This window comes from Dipodomys merriami, unplaced genomic scaffold (genome assembly GCF_024711535.1).
Source record: "Dipodomys merriami isolate MVZ:Mamm:240054 unplaced genomic scaffold, mDipMer1.0.p SCAF_10, whole genome shotgun sequence".
NCBI classification, from domain to species: Eukaryota; Metazoa; Chordata; class Mammalia; order Rodentia; family Heteromyidae; genus Dipodomys; species Dipodomys merriami.
The window spans coordinates 52,886,841-52,908,027 of record NW_027202271.1 but is presented as its reverse complement, the minus strand read 5'-3'; the positions used below and the strand labels follow the sequence as shown (position 1 = coordinate 52,908,027).

The following is a 21,187-nucleotide window of genomic DNA, read 5'->3' as shown; positions in this document are numbered from 1 at the left end:
GGGGGTTCCGGTCATGGGGCTTGAACTCTGGACCTGGGCGCTGTACCTCAGCTCTTCAGCTCAAGGCTAGCACTCTACCACTTGGCCACAGCACCACTTCCGGCTTTTTTCTTTTTGCTTATGTGGTGCTGAGGAATCGAACCCAAGGCCTCATGCATGCAAGGCAAGCACTCTACCACTAAGCCACCTTCCCAGCCCATAAACAAGTAAATTCTTTTGGTTTAGGTTTTAGTTTGTTTTGCTGATATCAGGGTTTGAACTCAAGAGCCTCACTTTGCTCAGCTGGTGCATTACCATTTGAGAAATGCCTCTATCACTACTTTTTGCTAGTTATTTTGGTTTTTTTTTTTTTTTTTTTTGGTTCCAGTCGTGGGGCCTGAACTCTGGGCCTGGGCACTGTCCCTCAGCTCTCAGCTATTTAGCTCAATGCTAGCGCTCTACCATTCTGAGCCACAGCGCCACTTCTGGCTTTTCTCTTTTTGCATTTGGGGTGCTGAGGAATCAAACCCAGGGCCTCATGCATGCAAGGCAAGCGCTCTACCACTGAGCCACCTTCCCAGCCCTTGCTAGTTACTTTGGAGATGGAGTCTCACAGACATTTCTACCCAGGTTGGCTTTGAGCTGCAGTCCTGAGTCCAAATCTCAGCCTCCTGAGTAGCTAGGATTGCAGTCCTGAACTACCAGAACTGGAGTACGAAAATTCTATTTGTTTGTTTACTTATTTATTTGTTGGTTGGTTGGCCATGGGGCTTAAAGTCAGGATCTGGGTGCTGTCCCTGAGCTCTTTTTGTTCAAGGCTAGTGCCCTACCACTTTGAGCCACAGTTCCACTTCTGTTTTTCTGGTGGTTAACTGGAGATAATGAATCTCACACACTTTATCGCCTGGGTATTCTTAACTTCGATAGAATTACCCTTTAATTTTTATGAGTTTTTAAAGAAAATTTCTTTTTCCTTACTTCCCATGCTCAAATGATAGTCTTCTTGTTTTGCTTTCAGAGAGGGCCTTGCTCCATAGCTTAGGCTGGTCTCAAATTCATTATCCTCCTGCCTTGGCCTTCCAAGTACTGGGATTATAGGAGTGCACAATAATATCCAGAAGAACAGTTTGTAAGGATTAGGGGAGGAGGAGGATACATTTGGAGGGGAAAAAAATGAATCAATCTTTTTTGTGCCAGTCCTGGGGCTTGAACTCAAGGCTTGAGCACTGTCCCTAAGCTTTTTCATTCAAAGCTAGCGCCCTACCGCAGCTCCACTTGCATATTTTTGGTAGTTAACTGAGTCTCACAGACTTCCCTGCCCAAGCTGCCTTTGAACCTCAATCCTTGTATCTCAGAGTCCTAAGTAGCTAAGGATTATAGGCTGAGCCACTGGCACCCACCTTAAATCAACCTTATTTTTTGAGACTATTTTTGAGACTAAGGCCCAGGCTGGCCTTGAACTCTGTGTCAAGTCCTCCTGCTTCAGACTCAAAAGTAACAAGGATTATAGGAATATACCACCATGCCTGTCTTATAATCAGTATTACTTAAATGCTAGCTTGTATTACAAGCAAATATTTATATAACAAAGGAAAGAACACAGAAGCTACTGAGTTTATTATTCCAATCAAAATTTTTTAAACAAAGGCCAGACATATAAGCTAATGATCTGATTACTCTTACAAGTAAAATCTCACTTATAAAGAACATTCAAGCAAATGAATTATTTATTCTATATGACTGAGTTTTCCAAACAGATTTAGTACATATATCTATTAGTACTCTTTACCATTAAACATTTTGAATAGGAATCTCCCTAATATCACTTTTCTTTGGCTTCTTAAATACAGTATAATGAACACATGTAACTTTTGATAGTTCATCATTATAAACATCAGTAACTATACAGCAATATCTATCAGTCCACTGAATCATACAAGTGACCTGGCTTCATTCATATAGCCCAAGATGGCTGCTCATTTTACTTATGTTTTTTGTTATTTTCTGACTCTGTGTTCTAAGATACTTGTCTATAACAGAGCCTAGACTTGTTCTCAGTGGTAAGGATCAATAAATGATGAGAATGATGGCAATAATCACTGGGCCTGGTACTGTGTTACATATTTATAAACTCAGAGGTGCTAAGTAATAGGCCTGTTTCTTTGAAAACAGAGCTATGATGATGTCTGGGCATCACAGATGATTGTATGTTCAGCCAGAGCTGAGGACCCTGACATACTAAAAACCTTAAGAACTATAACCATAAAAGTGTATTTGAACTTACACTGTTAGGAAGGATGCTATTACTGCCATGTCTGTGAGGTTCCATTCTGACTCCTGTAGGAAGGAATAAGAAAGTTCACACTGATATCCTCTTCATCAGCGTAGTAAAATATATTGGAAACAAATTTTTTAAAGCTACATATTAAAGATTTAAAAATAACATCTGTACAGGTTTATTTTCTTCAATACTCTGCTTAATAGAAGAATGAGTAAAATATTTGTTTCTACTTTCAAGTAGAAAATTGAAAAAAAAAAACAAAAAACAAAAAACTTTTTTCCCCCTGTCCTGGGGCTTGAACTCAGAGCCTGGGCACTGTCCTTGAGCTTTTTTTGCTCAAGGCTAGCACTCTACCTCTTGAGCCACAGTGCCACTTCCAGCTTTTTAAGTTTATGCAGTACTGAGGAATTGAATCCAGGGCTTCACGCATGCTAGGCAAGCACTCTACCACTAAGCCACATTCCCAGCCCAGCAAAATATTTTTGAAAGCTAATTAATTCCATCTCCAGAACTTAAGTAACATAAATTTTAAAAGTACATCAAAATGAACTGCAGAAAAAAAAATTCTATCTCTTCCCCACCAAAAAGACCCAAACACTCTATCACATGTTTAGGTGTTCTGCTATGAGAACCGAGTTTCACAGTTCAAATTACATATTTGACTTTATAAGTGTGGATCACCATACTATAATTTCTTCTTCTTATTATTTTTAAGCATATATTAGTTGTACTACGGGTATAATCTTTGGACATTTCCACACACATATCCTGATCAAACTCTCCCATTCCTTAACTCCCCCCATCTTATGCTCTCTTCTTAAAACAATTTCAACAGGTTACATTGTTCTGTTTCCATACATGCAAATATACTGTGTGGACCATACTCATCTTCATTCACCTTCTTTGTCAAACCTTCCCCTCACAAACTTTTCTAGAGACCACTTTTTAACATTTTTTTTCATGGTCCTAAGGACTGAACCCAGGACCTTCCATGTGCTAGGCAAGTATTTGAGTTATACTCCCCTAGCCCATTCACCCATTCACCCATTCACCCATTCACTCATTCACTCATTCACTCACTCACTCACTCACTCACTAACTCATGTAGCCAGTTCCTAGGCTTGAACTGAGCTCAGCTTGCTTGCTCACAGCTGGTGCTCTACTACCTGAACTATATCTCTGGCCTGTTTTTCTGGTGGTTAATTGGAGATGGAGTCTTGAAGACATTTCTGCCTAGAATGGCTTTGAACCGTGATATCCCAGGTCTCAGTCTCTTGACTAGCTAGTATTACCGGTATGAGCCACTGGCACCAGTGGCATTTTTATTTTTGGCAGTACTGGAGTTTGAACTCAGGACCTGTACTCCACCACCTAACTCATGCTCCTAACTAATTTTATATATGGCTTTAAATTAACCTGGACTGGCTTCAGTCCAAGATCTTTCTACATCTATCCCCCAAGTAGCTGGGGATTATAGAAATGTGCCATCATTTCAAGCTGATGGTACTGGGGTTTGAACTGAAGGTCTTCCACTAGCTTTGGCAAAAGGGCCTAATATGTCCCCTACCATGACTAAAGCCCTTTTAGCTTTCTTTTTTTTGGTCATTTTTCAAGTAGGCCCCAAGTTTTTGCCCCAAGTATGTCTTGAACTAACCTTCCTACCTATGCCCAGTACATATCTGGGATTACAGACAAGCTCTGTCACAACCAACTTTTTGCTAAGATTAGGTCTAACTTTTTGCTGGCCTTAGTCTGCAGTCCTCCACCTCCTAAGTAGCTGAGATTATAGGCATTAGCCATTATACTTGGCACTGTCTGCAAAAAGCATAAGAGCACAACAATGTCTTTAAATATGATTTTTTTACCTGACATATTTGGTGCTGCTGAAGAATCGGACAATGCAGCTTGGTATGGCAAGTCTGTATTCAACTGCAAAAGATAACCCTCAACTGTAGGAACTTCATCCCACTTGACATGAAAAGAGTTGGTAGTTGCTTTGATCAGTTGTACTTGTGATGGTGCTGGTGGTTTCTCTAAAGAACAATATTGACATTTTATAGTTTGGTTTCAAATGTATCAATAATTTGTCTACATAGTTTGTGAACTGGAGCTTTGAAATAATCAGTGATAAATATTTCACTGTTTACCAAAAGAAAAAATTTATTCAGATAAACAGAGCTAAAACAATAGATTAAACAAAAATAGTTTGAGGTCCTAATTTTTTAAATATAATTTTTGACATTATTAAGGTATTACCATTTCATAACTCAGGTAATGAGTACGTTTCTTTTTTTGGACAATGTCACCAATTCCTTCGTTTTCCTCAGTTTCCTCTTCCTATCTCTGGTCATGAGTTACCCAGTTCCTATTCCACATAGTGCACTCTGAATAGCATGATTACATTTGTTTATGAGGTCCTGATTTTATGTCCTTATACAAATAAATCTACAAATAAAATAGTACAAAATACTTGAGTCATTTAGAAAAAGTTGGTCCTAGGGCTTGAACTCCAGGCCTGGGCACTATCCCTGAGCTTCTTTTTGCTCAAGGTAAGAGCTCTACTGCTTGAGCCACAGCTCCACTTCTGGCTTTTTTGAGTAGTTAATTGGAGACAAGAATCTCATGGAGTTTCCTGCATGGACTAACTTCAAACTGGTGGCTCATGCCTGTAGTCCTAGCTACTCTGGTGGCTGAGATCTGAGGATCATGGTTCAAAGCCAGCCTGGGCAGGAAAGTCCATGAGACTCGTATATACAATAAACCACCAGAAAACCAGAAGTGGTGCTGTGGCTCAAGTGGTAGAGAGCTAGCCTTGAGCTGAAGAGCCAGGGAAAGTGACCAGGCCCAGAGTTCAAACCCTGTGACTGACCAAAAAAAAAAAAAAGCATTTTTAGTGTATTAGGTCAGCAAACATGCCTTGTCTTCTAAATAAATTTTGCTGGAACAGATAGACTCATTTGTTTATGTATATTTTCCTGTGGCTACTTTTCATGGTATAACAGTTGAATAGTTCTAAGAGAGACCAGAAAGTTTATAGAGTTTGAAGTATTTACTATCTAACCTTTATAGGAAAAACAAAAAACACTGGTCAGCCCTAATTTAGAGATAATAGACCTACTTCCTTCAACTACTTCCATGTAAAGTCCTTTATGGAACTATTAATAATCAAATTCACTTATGTTTATCAGTAAGACAACTCACAACTGAACAAAATAATGAAATGAAGAAACTTCCCCAGAACTGAGGAATGTACATTTTCAGACTGAAAGAGAAAGGATCACAGAGTACTCAGCACAATTGATTAAATATAGAGACACAGCAGGTTTGGCAGAACTATATTGCTTGTAATCGCAGAAGTCAGGAGGGTAGGCAGGAGGATTCTGAGTTCAAGTTTAGCCCAGGCTTCACTGGGAAATTCTGTCTCAGAAAGAAAAAGAAGTCACATAAGAATATAAGAATATAGTGAGCCTGGTGCTGGTGGCTCATGCCTATAATCCTACTACTCAGGAGGCTGAGATCTGATGATGAAGTCGAGTTGTGGCTCAAAGTGGTAGAATGTTATCCTCAAGTAAATGAGCTTAGGGACAGTGCCCAGGCTCTGAGTTCAAGGACCACCAATGACAGGAAAAAAAATCATGAAATTAGAAAACAGAAAATCCTTAGAAAAATCCTCTAAAGTTTTCAGAGATGGAGGGGAAAAAATCACATCAAAAAGAATTAAAAATCAGGCAGTGTCATTGGTTCATTCCTGTAATCCTAGCACTTCTGAAGAAGCTGAAACTATGGTTCAAAATTAGTCTAGGCAGGAATTCCATGAGACAACAGCTCCAAATAGCCAGCAAAAAAAGAGGCTGGAGGCATGGCTCAAGTGGTAGAGTTCCAGCCATAAACAAGCCAGAGCAAGTGCAAGGCCCTGAATTCAAGTCCTGGGAGACAGTTAAAAATCAAAATGATTTGGATTTCTCCAAACAATGGAAACTTAAAGCTCAGGGACAATGCCAAGGCCCAGAGTTGAAATCCTACAACCAGGAAAAAAAATACCAAAACTGAAAAAAAAATAACAATGAACAATTGACAGGAAAGCAAAAGAGACTCTACTGGGAGACAGAAGTAGGAAGGGAAGGGCTAATGAAGAGGGTAAATGAATATGGTCAATGTAGTTCATTTACATGTATGAAACTGAAACCTGCCGAAATTGTTTTAAGAAGGGAGAGTGAGAAAAGGGACAGTGATTGAGGGGGTAATCCAGATAAAATGTTTACATGTAGGGAAATGTCACAATGAAATCCCTCTAATGTGTGCTGATAAAAAAAAAAAGAGAAAAAAATTGTGTCAATAAGCTCAATAGCAAATAATGTTTATACAGTCATAACATAAACATTGAAAGCTCATCTACCCAAATGACAGTATTATCATGTTGAGAGGATGGAGTTAGGGAAGGGGTATAGATAAGGTGAGGAGATGAACCCTTAACTTCTAAAAAGAGGGTTTATTATGCCCACAGAAAGAAAAAAAATGGGTAGTAGAGATATAGAGGTAAATACCAGGGGAACCATTTAACAAAGTTGAAAATAAATGCTTGTAAAGAAAGAAATGGAGGGAAGATGTGACAAAGGACTGATGTTCTTACATGAAAAAATACAGAATTCTACTGTTCATTAAATTCAATGTTATCAATGCATACACTTTAAGTTAAATAATTCATGCTAACTTAATCAAAAGGAAAAAACAAAGCCTGGAACAGTGTTGAATGCCTATAATCCCAGATACCTAGAAGGCTAAAGCAGGAGGATAGTGACTTTGAAGCCAGCCTGGTAACTCAGCAAGTTCCTGTTTCAAAATAAAGTAACAAAGGAAACTAGGGAAAGTGAAGGAAGGGGTGGCACTGTCCAAAAAGAACTGTACTCATTACCCGACAAAGAGCCAGGTGTCCATTGTTTACCCCTGTAATCCTAACTTCTTGGGAGGCTGAGATAAGGAGGTTTGTAGTTTGAGGCCAGACTTGGAAAAAAGTTCATGAGACCCTTGTTTTGATCATTAGCTGCAAAGGTAAGCAGGCAGATCCCAGTCCAGACTCCACCTGGGCAGGAAATGAGACCCTGTCTCAAAACTAACCAGTACAGAAGATGGGTGGCAGTGTGACTCAGCAGTAGACCATCCACTTTAGTAAGTGGATGCCCTGAGTTCAAACACCAGCACTACAGAAAAATATAAAAAAATAAATAGGCTAGGGTCACTTAGTAGTAGACAATTTGCCTAGCATACACAAAACCCTGGCTCAATCCCTAGTACCACCAGGAAAAAAACAGATTAAGGGGAAAAAACTGATGTTAAGTTCCACACTTTAAAAATTCTTGTGCAATCTATGCATCTCCTGGTTTCCCCTACATTACACTAAGAAATTACCACTAGTGTAATAATATTGACTGAATTTCAAACTCCTCAGATTCTTCTAGCTGTTTAATTGTTGTCTCTTTTGTTCGAGGAGCCAACCCAGTAGAATACTCAGCACCTAACCACACTGTCCCCTTAGCCTCCTTCAACTTAGGATTTCTTCATCTTCTTTATTTTTAAGCACTTGAAACTTTTGAAGAGAGCACTGTTGACATGTTCTGCAGAATGTATAGAATGTCAATGTGGGTCTATCAGATATTTTCACATGGTTAGAATACACTCACAGATTTTGGGTAGAGTGCCATAGAAGTGAATATGTTCTTATGTTTATCTTAGTATATGCTTTAATGATGTCAATATGACTTATCACCAGAGGTATGAGAAGGCTTGATCACTTGATTACAGTATGCTCGCCAAGATTCTCCACTGTAATGTCAATAAATTACCCTTTCTTACTCTATTCTTTGGAAAGGCATCTCTAAATCCAACTACATTTAAAGGAAAGAGAGCTATACTCCTTGGGAGTAGAGTATCCACATATATTATTTCTTCCATTCATTTTCAAGTATAATGCCTTAAAAGACAGACATTACTTGAGTATTTACCTAAAGATAGAATTTCATTTGTTAAGTCCTCTTACCTACCAGTATCAAGATACCAAAGATCCTTGCAGCAAACTTGACTATTTAGTGCCTTTTTGTAGCCATCTCTTCCACTCCAAAAATATAATCGTGTCCCAATTGCAACAGCACAGTGCCCAGCTCTTGGTCTTGGTCTTAAATTTTTTTTATCTTCCTGAGAATCAGATACTAGGGTGGTCCACTCTGCTGTATCTAAACAGACAGAAACAACTGTGATTGACTTACTATTCTTAAACAAGCTAACAAAACTCCTTTATTAATACTTGTTATTTCAATGAGTAATCTCTTAAAAGACTCACCTAGATTTAGGTAAGAAAATGAACTGGTACATCTCCATTCACAATCATGAGGTGAAGAAGTTTCAGTATTTTCCCCCTTGTGTGGAACCCATCCACCAAAAATGTACATCCTAAACAACAAAATTGATTTAGTTTTACTTTTTAAATTTGAAATGGTTATAATGAAGTTAAATTTATTTGTTGACTTAAATCTTTACAACTATTCAGTCACTTATTACTGCCAGGGAAATGGGAGTAAAAAAACAAAGTGGCCCAGGGCTGGGAATATGGCTTAGTGGGAGACTGCTAACCTAGCATGCATGGAGCCCTGGGTTCAATTCCTCAGTACCATATACATAGAAAAGGCTGCAAGTGACACTGTGGCTCAAGTGGTAGAGTTCTAGTCTTGAGCAGAAGAAGCTCAGGGACAGTGCCAGGGCCCTAAGTTCATATCCCACGACTGGCAAAAAAGAAAAAAAGAAGAAAGAAAACAAAGTGGTCTTCTTTCAAGAGATTAGAATTTTAAAAGCCAGGGCAGCAGTGTGCACCTGTGGTCCTAGCTACTTGGAAGGCTGAGGCAAGAGGATCATTTAAGCTCAGGAGTTCAAGACCAATCTGAATGAGATTCCATCTCAAAAAGGGAGGAAAAAAGCCAGGTACTGGTTTTATCTGTGGCTCACGCCTCTAACCTAGCACAGGAGGCTCAGGATTATGGTTAGAAGCCAGCCCAGGCAAGAGTGTCTGTGAGACTCTTATCTCCAACTAACCACCAGAAAACTAGAAATAGAGCTGTGGCTCAAAATGGTAGAGTGCTGGCCTTGAGTGAAAAAGTTCAGGGACAGTGCCCAGGCCCTGAGTTCAAACCCCACAACCAACAAAAAAATTAAAAAATTAAAAAATGAGGAAAAAAAAAACCTTGAGGACTTCACAAAGCAATACTGAATCATTTCTCCCTGGCAAATTAAGGTAACATATATTTCAACTATAACATCTGAAAATCAAATGGGTTTCTCAGTCAGAAAGAAATGCTCTATGACATCCAAAGTTACTATATGTATACGGTAACAAAAAGATTAAATGAACTTGGTCACTGCTATTATTTAAACAAAGAACTTAAGCTACATATCCTTGTAGTACCACGTACTCAGAAGGCTAAAGCAAAAGAATTCCTTTAGCTCAGGCAACTGAAGCCAGCCTAGAGAGTACAGAGAAACTCCATCTCAAAAACCAAAAGCAATCTTTAAACTATATTCCTCAGGGTCTTAGAGGTTCCTTTGCAGCATGATAGGAGCTAATGAAAAAAGGCTTAGAGCCTTTATATGGGCTTGAGGGCCCATATAACTTTGTGTTGGCCAGAACACCTTTATTTTGTATCTCTTTTACATAGCTGGCATCCAATGGAAGACTGTATTTTATAAAAAGGACTCTACTTTTAAAGTATTTTAAAACGTTTTGTTTAAACGTAAAGACAATTGTTTAGTTTTGAGATTGTTTAAAAAAAAAAACTAGTGAGGTTCTGAGTTATAATTTGTGTCCTAAAGCATTACATTCCAGGTCAAGTCCTTGTACTGGTAAGTACTTCATTAAGTTCTACTTAAGCAGCATTCTTCTTCATAGCCTAATGTGCAGATAAGGGAATCTGTTGAAGGTGGTTCTAGCTCACCTGTATAGACTACTAGAAAGGAAATGTAGATGTGAATCTATCAACTCTCCTTGCAACTGTGAAGTAGGTTTACCTTTAATTCCTCTTGTATGTTTCAGGAAACTAGGGACAAAGCATTGCATTTCCTTGCCCCAGGTTGAACAGAATAAATATCTAAGCTGAGACCTGAATTCAGGCAATCTAGTCAGTTTGCATTCTAACCATAATCCTATACCATCACTGAAGCATCATCACTGAGAGTATGTGCCTGAGCGCAACAAGCAGTATCTGGAACTTGTCAAAAAACAGTGAGGCAGGTGTGCAAAGCCTGCTGACAAAGCCCTACTTCCATTTAAGTAATGCCTGTGCTGGGCATGGCATGGTAAGATGTGTAGAAGGTAAAGACAAGATGATGAGAAACTGGCATACAGATTAGCTACAACACACAAATTATTTTTGCTTTGGCAAGCACAAACACTGTTAAGTTCAGCAATCAGAAATTAGTATCAGCACTTTTCTATCTTATGTTGGGTTTTAAAAAACAAAAACAATAGTTGATAAAATGCCATACTTGTTTCCTATAACGCTAGCTGTATGAAGGCTTCGTGGAAGTGGCACTGTTCCTTTAGTTTCAGGTTTTGACCACGACATAGTTTCTGGAAGTAAAAGTTAAGTATATTAGCAACTTGATATAGTAATAGAAAATTACCTCAATTATTTTTTAAGTGATAGGAATGGAACCCAGGGTCTTGCAGAGGTAGAGGCAAGCATCTACCTCTGAGGTACATCCCAGTCCTCAATTTGTATACTTGATTAAAAAAGAAAGAAACTAGAACCAAAAAAAACAAAAGAAAAAAAGAACTCATCAAAATGAAGCAAACTTGTTTCAGAATGGTTATTTGGACTTTATCTCAAACATTTCCAGCTTAACAAACCGCCAACCTGAAATCTATTTCCACTTGAATTTAGCATTCATAAGGGAAAGGTTAGCTTAGAGTACAATCAATTCTGAATGATTTTAAAATTTTAAATAAGAGCATATTGTGTGGCAATAGTCAAAGGTGACAGCACACTTATCTGCCAATTAGTCATCCCTAAAATCCCTTTAGAAAAGGCTGTTAGGATTTTTCCTGATTAGCAATGATATTTCTAATGCTATACTTCCCAAAGATAGGGAAACCACATACAATTTTCATCCCAACCAGACATGTTTCAATGAGAAAGGGGGCAGTACTGACAACTACAGACAGAACAATAAGGTTCCTTTTAAGGAACATAGGAGTTACTATTGTAAACTCACCATTCATTTGTTCAACCTGATTGATAACATGTCAGTTGTCTCTGGGCCTACAAGTGCTGACTTCTATCTTAGAGCAACTCACTCAATACTGTAATCAAAAATATTTTCAGAGCTGTGTGCTGATGGTTCACATCTGTAATCCTAACTATTCAGGAAGGTCAGACCTGAGGATCATGGTTCAAAGCCATCCTAGGCAGGAAAGTTCATGAGACTCTGATCTATCCAATTAACCATTAAAGGAGGAAGTAGAGCTGTGGCTCAAGTAGTAGTGTGTTAGCATTGAGCAAAAAAAAAAAAAAAAAAAAAGCTCAGGGACAGAGCCCAGGCCCTGAGTTCAAGCCCCAGGTCCCCCAGCACACACACAAAAAAACTTTTTTTTTTTTTCAGAGCTGAGATTGTAGCTGAAGTGATATAGCATCTACCTAGCAAGGTTGAGACCCTGAGTTCAAACCCCAGTCCAACAAAAATATATTTTTACAAAGGAGTTTTAATTTTTTATGCCAGTACCAGACTTGAACTCAAGGCCTCACACTTTCTTACGTCCAATGCTCTATCTTTCAAATAGAACCATATCTCTACTTCCAGTATTTTGCTGGTTATTTGTAGATAAGAGTCTCGCAGCTCTGTCCACCTAGGCTGGCTCTAAACCTCAATTCTCATATCTCAGCCTCCTAAGTAGCTTATAGGAGTAAGCCACTGGTACCCAGTACAAAGCATTTTTAACTTCCCCTTATTAAATCATAGCCAATATTGCTGAGCCTGAACTAAGTCAAACTTACCTATGTCAAGCTGCCATAGGTCATCCAGGCGAGCACCACACATTCCGCCAAAAACATACATCTTAGGACTTCCAGAATCTTTTTTGCAATATATAATAGCAGTGTGGGATTCTCTTGGAGAAGGCACAATCCCTTTAGTGACTGGAATACTCCAACCCACAACACCAGAACCATGCTGGAGCTCCAACTCATAGAAATCATTCAAATATCTAGGACATCATGAAAAAGATTAAAGCATTCAGGTAACAAAGAGCTTTTATTTGTTTTTTGTTTCTATTCATAAAGATAACATGTGTTTGGTATAAAAAAATTCATATAGTTCAGAAAGGCATTAGGAGAGCAAAAACCCCAAACCATTCAATACTCATTTATTAAACTTTACTATGTGCCAGGCCTTTTAGTGAAGAGATTAGAAACAAAAATCTTGCCATTATTTAGCCAACATTCTTACCAGTGACAGTGGTGGTACCTTTAACAAATGGCCCTAGCCAGGTGCTGGTGGCTCATGCCTATAATCTTATATACTTAGGAGGCTGAGATCTGAGGATCTCCATACAAAGCCAGACTCTTATCTCCAATTGACTACTGAAAAAAAAGGTCAAAGCTGAGCTGTGACTCAAGTGGAAAATGCTATCCTTGAGAGAAAAAAAAGAAAAAAGCTCAGGAATATCAGGCCCTGAGTTCAGGCCCCAGGACTAGAAAAACAAAACAATAACAAAAAAAACCAGCCCCAAATCCTCTGACACTCTTCCAATCTGGAGGTACAGTCTCTTTCTCTCTCCCATATATTCTAGCTGTAATTGCTTGGAATACTAAAGTAAGTGAAATGATAACATGTGATTTCTGATAGTGGCTGTCAGAAGGCCAACATGGCCTCACTAGACTAATGCTCTTACAACCCTGATCCACATGTAAAATATCTAGCACAAAACCACCACCTGAAGAGCATTAGAAGTGATTGTTCCAGCTGAATTCATCCTTTAGCCACCTCAATTGAAGAATCAGGTAGGAATTACCTACCTGGGGTCCAGCCAGACACTCGATATCCTATTTGAATTGTGACTTAGAGTTCATGATCACCATTAAATAGGCATTATTCTGTATTACATTGGGGGGGGAGTTGATTACATGACACTAGACAACCAGAACAATCACTATGAGTAATATTTTGGCAAATACTTGTAAGACATTCTCTCTTTAGAGATCCACATATGGATAAGTGGGCATCAACCATGGTGCTTTATGACTTTTTCCCTCCTCTATAATATCATAGCAATCTTTAGAAACTGGCATGTAACCTATCCATGATATGGATATATTCAGAGTTTTCAGCAAACTTAGCAAAGTGTGAAACAATTCTGTGCCAGAATAAAGAGATCTAACTAGGAATAAAATTGTCACTCATAGCTCAGAACTTAGTAATATAATTCATATATATTCATGAAGGAGAGAAATGATAAACTGATCATCAAAAATGAATTTAAACTATATAAATATCCATTTTTTTGTTAAAAAGCAAGAGAAAAAAGCTGGGGGCCAGTGTCTCACACCTATAATCCTGCTGAGACAGGGAGGATCTCAATTTGAAGCCAAACCAAACAGAAAAATCCTTGAGACTTCATCTCCAATTAACCAGCAAAAGCTGAGCTGAAAGTGTAGCTCAAATGGTAGAGTGCGAGCTGTAAACAAGAAAGTTGAGCAAGAGCATGAGGCCAAGTTCAAACCCTAGTACTGTAATAAAAAGAATACAATAGAGAAAAATAGAAGTGGTAACCTTGATCAAGATGCACTGAATTGGTCGGGCACTGGTGGCTCATTACTGTAATCCTAGCTATTCCTTGAGGCTGAGATCAAAGGATCAATGTTTGAAGTCAGCCCAGGAATAAAGTCTGAGAGACTCTTATCTCCGTTTAACTAGCAAAAAAAACAAGAGTGGGTCGGGAGCTGGTGGCTCACGCCTGTAATCCTAGCTACTCAGGAGGCTGAGATCTGAGGATCGAGGTTCAAAGCCAGCCCAGGCAAGAGAGACCGTGAGACTCCTATCTCCAATAAACCACCAGAAAACCAGAAGTGGCGCTGTAGCTCAAGTGATAGAGCGCTGGCCTTGAGCTGAAGAGCTGAGGGACAGCGCCCAAGCCCAGAGTTCAAGCCCCACGACCGACCAAAAAAAAAAACAAAACAAAACAAGAGTGGGGCTGTGATCGAGTAGAAGAGCACCAGTCTTGAGGGAAAAAGCCAAAGGAGACCGTGAGGCCCTGAGTGCAAGTTTCAGTACCAAAAGGGAAAAAAAGGATGTATTTTACTTAGAAACTATTTGTTGAACTAAAATTCCTCTGTACAACTACTTAAATACAACTAAAAAATTAAACTTAATTTTTTAAGAAAGAAAATGAAAATATCCTTCATCAGGTTTGGGAATGCAGCTCAGCTTACTTGTCTAGCAGAAAATCCTGGATTGGATCTCCTATACTACACACACAAACAAAGTCCTTAGTCTGATCAAAGGCATATACAAGTATAATCTGCAGCTCATTTGAGAAATCCTAAGAAGGATCCACTTATGTTAGAATTAAGATATCATAGAAATGGAATTTCAAATAAACAGGAATAAATGACTTATTTAATAAATGATGTTGGAAGAATTGAAGTGTCTATTAGGCAAAAGATTATAAAGCCTTAAACTACTCTCAAACATATATTCCAAATACCTTAGGGTACTAAACATTTTTTAAAAGTGAATGCACTAGAATAAAAAAAATGGATTCTTAATAATTTTGGGGAAAGCCTTTTTTTTTTTTTTTTTTTTGGTCGGTTGTGGGGCTTGAACTCTGGACCTGGGTACTATCCCTCAGCTCTTCAGCTCAAGGCAAGCACTCTACCACTTGAGCTACAGTGCCACTTCCAGTTTTTCTAGTGGTTTATTGGAGATAGCAGTCTCACAGTCTTTCCTGCCCAGGCTGGCTTTGAACATCGATCCTCAGATCTCAGCCTCCTGAATAGCTAGGATTACAGGCGTGAGCCACCAGAGCCCAGGGGAGGGGAAAGCCTTCTTAAGCAAGATACAAAGCCAAAAAACTGGAAAAGAAAATATTCTTCACCAGGAGCCAGTAGCTCACTCCTGTAATCCTTAACTACTCAGGAAGCTGAGATCTGAGGATCATGGTTGGAAGCTAGCCTGGGCAGGAAAGTCTGTAAGAGTCTTATTTCCAACACACTACTCAGAAAAAGCACTGTGGCTCATATAGTAGAGCACTAGCCTTATGTACAAAGAGGCTCAGGGACAGTGCCCAGGCCCTGAGTTCAAGCCCCTGGACCAGCAAAAAAAAAAAAAAAGAAAGAGGGGGGAGGGAGGAGGAAAGAAAGAGGGGGGAGGGAGTAGGAAAGGAAGGAAGAAAATATTCTTCACAAAACAAAAATGAAAATACTTTTAAAAGTTTAAAAAGAGGCTGGGAAGGTGGCTCAGTGGTAGAGAGCTTGCCTTGCATGCCTGAGGCCCTGGGTTCAATTCCTCAGCACCACATAAGCAAAAAGAAAAAAGCCAGAAGTGGCACTGTGACTCAAGTGGTAGAGTGCTAGCCTTGAGCTGAAGAGCTGAGGGACAGCACCCAGGCCCAGAGTTCAGGCCCCACGACCAGACCCAAAAAAAAAAAAAAGTTTAAAAAGATAAGGAAAATATTTGGAGCGCTTAAAAGGAAATGTAATTACTTAAAGAACTCCTAGGGACAATAATAAAAGGAAAACAAATTAACAAAAATCATTAGAAAGAAGTAAATTCAGATAGGTCACAGTATCCAATGTCAACACACAAAGTCAATAGTATTTCTATATACTAGGTGTGAACAATCAAAAAATCAAGTTAGGATATCAAATCCACTTGTCATCCGAAAAAAAAAAAAGGAATTTTATGAAATAAGAAAAAATAACACCTGGGGCTGGGAAGGTGGTTCAGTGGTAGAGCGCTTGCCTTGCAAGCCTGAGGCCCTGGGTTCGATTCCTCAGCACCACATAAGCAAAAAGAAAAAAGCCGGAAGTGGCGCTGTGGCTCAAGTGGTAGAGTGCTAGCCTTGAGCTGAAAAGCTGAGGGAAAGCGCCCAGGCCCAGAGTTCAGGCCCCACGACCGGACACAAAAAGAAAGAAAAAATAACACCTATATACTGAAAACTATAGAAAAATAGGGTCAGAGCTGGGTGCTGGTGGCTCACACCTGTAATCCTAGCTACTTAGGGGGCTCAGATCTGAGGCTCTTGGATCAAAGCCAGCCTGGGCAGGAAAATCTATGAGACTCTCGTCTCCAATTAACCACCAGAAAACTGGAAGAGAAGCTGTGGCTCAAAGTGGTAGAGTGCTAGCCTTGAGCAAAAAAGCTCAGGGACAGTGTCCAGGCCCTGAATTCAAGCCCCACAACAGACAAAAGAGAAAGAGAAAGAAAGAGAGAGAGAGAGAGAGAGAGAGAGAGAGAGAGAGAGAGAGAGAGAGAGAGAGAGAGAGAGAGCCAGTAATTACTACTGCTTGGAAAACAGAACAAAATATTCACTAATGTAAATCAGTTTAACAGCTTCTTGTATTAAACTTGAGACTGATACTTCCATCTTATGGTCATAGTTTTATATACAATTATCTTTTACTTGTCATGATTATATATGACCTAGCTAACATACAGTATAGACCATTGGTTTAAGAAATCATAATATCAATGAGAAATGCAGGAAAAAAAAGAAATCATAATATCAATTTAATAAGGTGATTCTGGTTAAAAAAGACATAGTTTGAAAACAGATATTCCCCAAGCATTGAGGAAAACAAATAGCTCAAAACCTAAGTTTCCTCTCTTATAATTAAAGATGTGTGAAAATCAACTGTTCCTAAGCTAAATCATAAAATAAAGCATTTGAGTTAAAAAAGGGTCACATACCTGGGAACATTATTGTTTGAGTCTTCACTTTCATTTGCCAGGCCACCAAATAAATAGCATTTGTTACCATATAAAGAAAAACTATGTCCAAGTCGAGGACAAGGTGGTAAACCAGAAGGTGGGGGTTGGGGCTTCACTTTTTTCCATAACCAACGACTTGCCTAAAATCGAACACAAATACTCATATAAACTCAGGAAAGCATTCCTAGTTCTACACTGTCAATAGTATATTACACCAAAACATTTTAATACATCCTATCAGATGGCTCCCATAAACTACTTGGAGAACAAATAGCAAGTAAACAGCTAGCTTTTGGAATTAAAATATATGTTCTAATAGAAATTCAGGCTAATTTATTATTATAAGCATATGTTAACTCAAAAAAAAAGGAGAAATGAAATTCCAGGTAATTTATATTCACATTTTCAGAAAGACACATTATGTTTATAACAAAGAATAAACACTAAAAAAAAAAAAAAGAACCTCGGGGAAGGGAGGGAGGGAGGGGATGGTAGGGGGAAAACAATGGAGGGGGTAACAATGTTCAAGAGGAAATGTACTCATTACCTCACTCATGTAACTGTAATCCTCTGTATAGTATCTTTACAATAAAAAAATTTTTAAAAATAAACACTGAATGTTCTAATAATTTTCTAATAAAAATTATTTACTTTATATGTCTTTAAGATGAGATATAATCTATGTATAGTTACTTTATATTAGGTAATCTAGGAATTTAAGTAAAAGCACATTTAACAAACCCAACTCCAAAACTAAATTCTCTACCCATGCATGTTTCCTCATTTGAGACTATTTTTGAAATAGGTTGTTTATAAATAGATATAGCCCACCTACATCTGCCAATGAGCAGGTACCCACAATATTGTGGCTTGGAAACATGCACAGATCACAAAAAGTCAACAAGGGTTAAGTCTGGTTTAATAAGAGAACCAAATTTAGAAAGGTCATATGAAACTGTAACTTCTCTTTTGGAGTATTTCCAGGGGGAGGAAAGTAATTACTACTGTGAAAAGTAGCAATTCTGGTAACACTAAAGCAGTGGTTTTCAAAGTGTTGTCTGGGTAGTAGCAGCAGCAGCAGCAGCAGAAGCTGGGAACTTGGTAGAAAAACAAATGCTGACAGCATGACCTAACAATTTGTTTCTAAAGTCCTTCAGGTGCTTTGATGCAAGTTAAAGGTGGAGAACTACTGCACCAAAATATAAAAACCCAAATACATAACACAAGTATCTTAAGTTTGGGTTTTTGGGGTTTTTTGACTAAAGTTTGAACACAGGGTCTCACACCTGCTAAGCTTGTGCTCTACCACTTAGGCCATGCCACCAGTCCTGGGGTTTTTTGCTGGTTAAGTGGAGATATAGTCTAGAGAATTTTTCTACTTGGGCTGACTTCAAACTGAGATTCTCCAGATTTCAGCTTCCTGGGTAATAGGAGGATTACAGATGAGAGCCACCAGCACCCAGCAATGTCTAGTATGTTGATGTCACTGAGCATAGAAAAAGATTTACATTAGGAACTTTAGCTATTCTAAGTGGAAACCTTTACTTTGTAGCTGTATTATGTGAAGCTCTTGAAGTTTTATCTAAGCTAGTTTGGTGATCTTCTGAGGAATTATCAATTTTATTATGAGAATTTTGGATTAAAATGATAAATTTTAAATACACTTACTTGTAACTCATACAATTCATTGCTGTATCTTCCATATTCAACCATGCCCCCAAATACTAATATTCTGGTACCATCACAGACAAATCCGTGGGCAGCACAGCCTGGAGGGATGTCTCCTCTAACAGCTGGTAGGAACCACTGATTTGTAACTAGTTGCCAAAATAAAATTAAAATCAATTTCAACAAATAATAGTTATCACAGTCTATCAGTATGTACTTTCTATGCATCCTCTTTATTACAGTTGTTCTGACTGGGGATGATTTTGCCTCTTGGGACACTGATTTTTAGTTATCATTGATTGTCACATAGAGGGTAGCCAGGGCCAGGGATACTGCCAAACATCATTTCTGGTTTTCTCTTTCTTGTCACTGGGAATTGAACTCAAGAGACTTCAGCATGTTAGGCTTGGGCTCCACCATTTAAGCCACACTGACAACCTTTTCTGTTTGTGATGTATTTTTGAAACTGGTGACTTTTTGCAAGCTATCTGCTGGCCTCCACCTAGAGAATAGCTTGGATTGCACATGCTGATTATACAGGCAAACATTTTACCATGCACAGGGTAGCCACTCTGCATTACACCCCTGCCTAGCAAAGAATCATCTGGCCCAAAGTGTCAATAAGTGTTGCTGTTGGAAAACCCATGCGCGGTATCATTTAATTCTTACAAGAAATCCTAGCAAGAATCATCTCTATTTTACAAGTGGAAAAAAATCTGAGGTTTTGAAAAGTTTGGTAACTTTAATGCTGATCCAGGGTGACTAGCAAAAGCAATGTCAAATTAGATCTAATTTGTTCTAAAGCCAGGGTATTCACACCGTATCAAAGCGAGTAACTGTTTAACTTTATATGCTGGGGTGTTGGGGAAGGGGGGGGGGTGGGTGACAAAAAGTTTTCTCCTACTCCACTGTTTTTGGTGTTCGCTTTGTACACGACCATTGTGATTAAGTTGTTTGGCCCAAGAAAAGTTGTTTGCCGCGAAAACAGATGTCAGATCCAGCGATTAGCTTGACACCAAGGAAATCGATTTCTCGTGGTGGCTGGAGGATGTAAGAGTAGAAACAGAAGTTCCAGCTTCAAGAGCAGTGGAACTTAGGATCAGCGGTGTCTCTCAAGCTGTGAGGACCAGTCCGCCAGAGCTCGGCACACACGAAGAGCAGCCATGCAGAGAGGGGGCTGGTGTCACCCGCGAAGCACTTCCCCGCCGGCTTAGAGGGCCACCACGGGGCGGGGGGGGGGGGGGGGAATCCTGCCCGCTTCTGCCGGATGCCGGGCCGTTGGGGAGCTAAGGACCAGAGGCCTCTCGAGCTCCGTCCTCACCCGCTAGCTTCTCCTCCTGCTGAGCACCGGAGGGAGGCAGGCAAAGACGGCCGGGGCCGGGAGCGATCGTTTGGGGGCGGTTTTGCTTTTTGACAGCGGAGGGACCTCGCGCCCATCTTCCCCCCTCCGCGAACGCCTCCCCCGCAAGCGGCGAGCCCGGGCGGAGAGGCCCGGGCGGCGGAAACGGTCTCTCGCCCGGGTCCGCCTGCAGGGCTAGGGCGAGGGGTGCGGGGGGCCGCCCGCCCGGGACGCCGCCTCTCGGCGGTCCGCTCCTCCCCGCGGGCCCGGGGAAACGGCTCGGCGCTCCGGGATGCTGCGAGCCGGCGCCGTGCGGCCCGGCCCCGGCTCTCCGCTGCCCGCTGGGTGGAAGGAGCCGTGACCGGGAGGTGACAGCTGTCAGGGCCGCGGCCGCCGCCTCGCCTGGCCTCCCCTCCCCCTCCGCGGTCCCACAGGCGGGGCCGACCAGGAGCCGCCGCCAGCGCCGCCGCCAGCGCCGCGCCTACCGGTGTTGTAGACGTGCAGCTCGTCCGCGATGCCCTCATTGCCCCCGCCAAAGATGATCATCAGCTCTCGGATAGCCACGGCCCGGTGTCCGTGCCGAGCCCGGGGGACCGGCCCCGTGAAGGAGGAAACTCGCCTCCAGTTAAGGAGGCTGGGAGCCGCCATCTTCCCAACCCCCGCCCCTCTGCCCACAATGCCCTGCGCGCGCTGCAGCGCCCGGGCTCCCCGGGAGGGCGGGCACCGCCTCCAGCGGTGCGCGCGCGGGCACGCCGGCCTGTCACGTGACGACGCACGCCTCGGGGCCTGGCCCTGGGCCTGGGAAAACCTTCCGCCCGCTTACAGCTCCAGGCAACGTGTCCGGGCGTGCGACGGCGAGTGTTTGGATCACAAGACGGTCCCCACCGACCGAGTGCACCCTCCTCGCCCAGAGCCTCCCGTTGGATACTTTGGGGAGAAGGTACTGCACTGTC

General features: G+C 40.7%; 1 protein-coding gene across 1 annotated transcript in view; it reads right to left on the bottom strand.

Moving 5' to 3' along the window:
* The window catches only part of Hcfc2 (host cell factor C2), a 40,736-nt gene extending 19,842 nt beyond the window's left edge, over nucleotides 1-20,894 (bottom strand). Inside the window, exons 1-9 of the mRNA XM_069991645.1 lie at nucleotides 20,720-20,894; nucleotides 18,896-19,044; nucleotides 17,207-17,367; nucleotides 12,295-12,503; nucleotides 10,787-10,871; nucleotides 8,595-8,704; nucleotides 8,299-8,487; nucleotides 4,126-4,293; nucleotides 2,264-2,316 (exon numbers count right to left, since the gene is read on the bottom strand). Of these exons, the coding sequence (XP_069847746.1) occupies nucleotides 2,264-2,316; nucleotides 4,126-4,293; nucleotides 8,299-8,487; nucleotides 8,595-8,704; nucleotides 10,787-10,871; nucleotides 12,295-12,503; nucleotides 17,207-17,367; nucleotides 18,896-19,044; nucleotides 20,720-20,882 (1,287 nt within the window). The 5' untranslated portion in view covers nucleotides 20,883-20,894. The remainder of the gene's footprint in view (nucleotides 1-2,263; nucleotides 2,317-4,125; nucleotides 4,294-8,298; nucleotides 8,488-8,594; nucleotides 8,705-10,786; nucleotides 10,872-12,294; nucleotides 12,504-17,206; nucleotides 17,368-18,895; nucleotides 19,045-20,719) is intronic.
* Nucleotides 20,895-21,187: the final 293 nt, after the last annotated feature.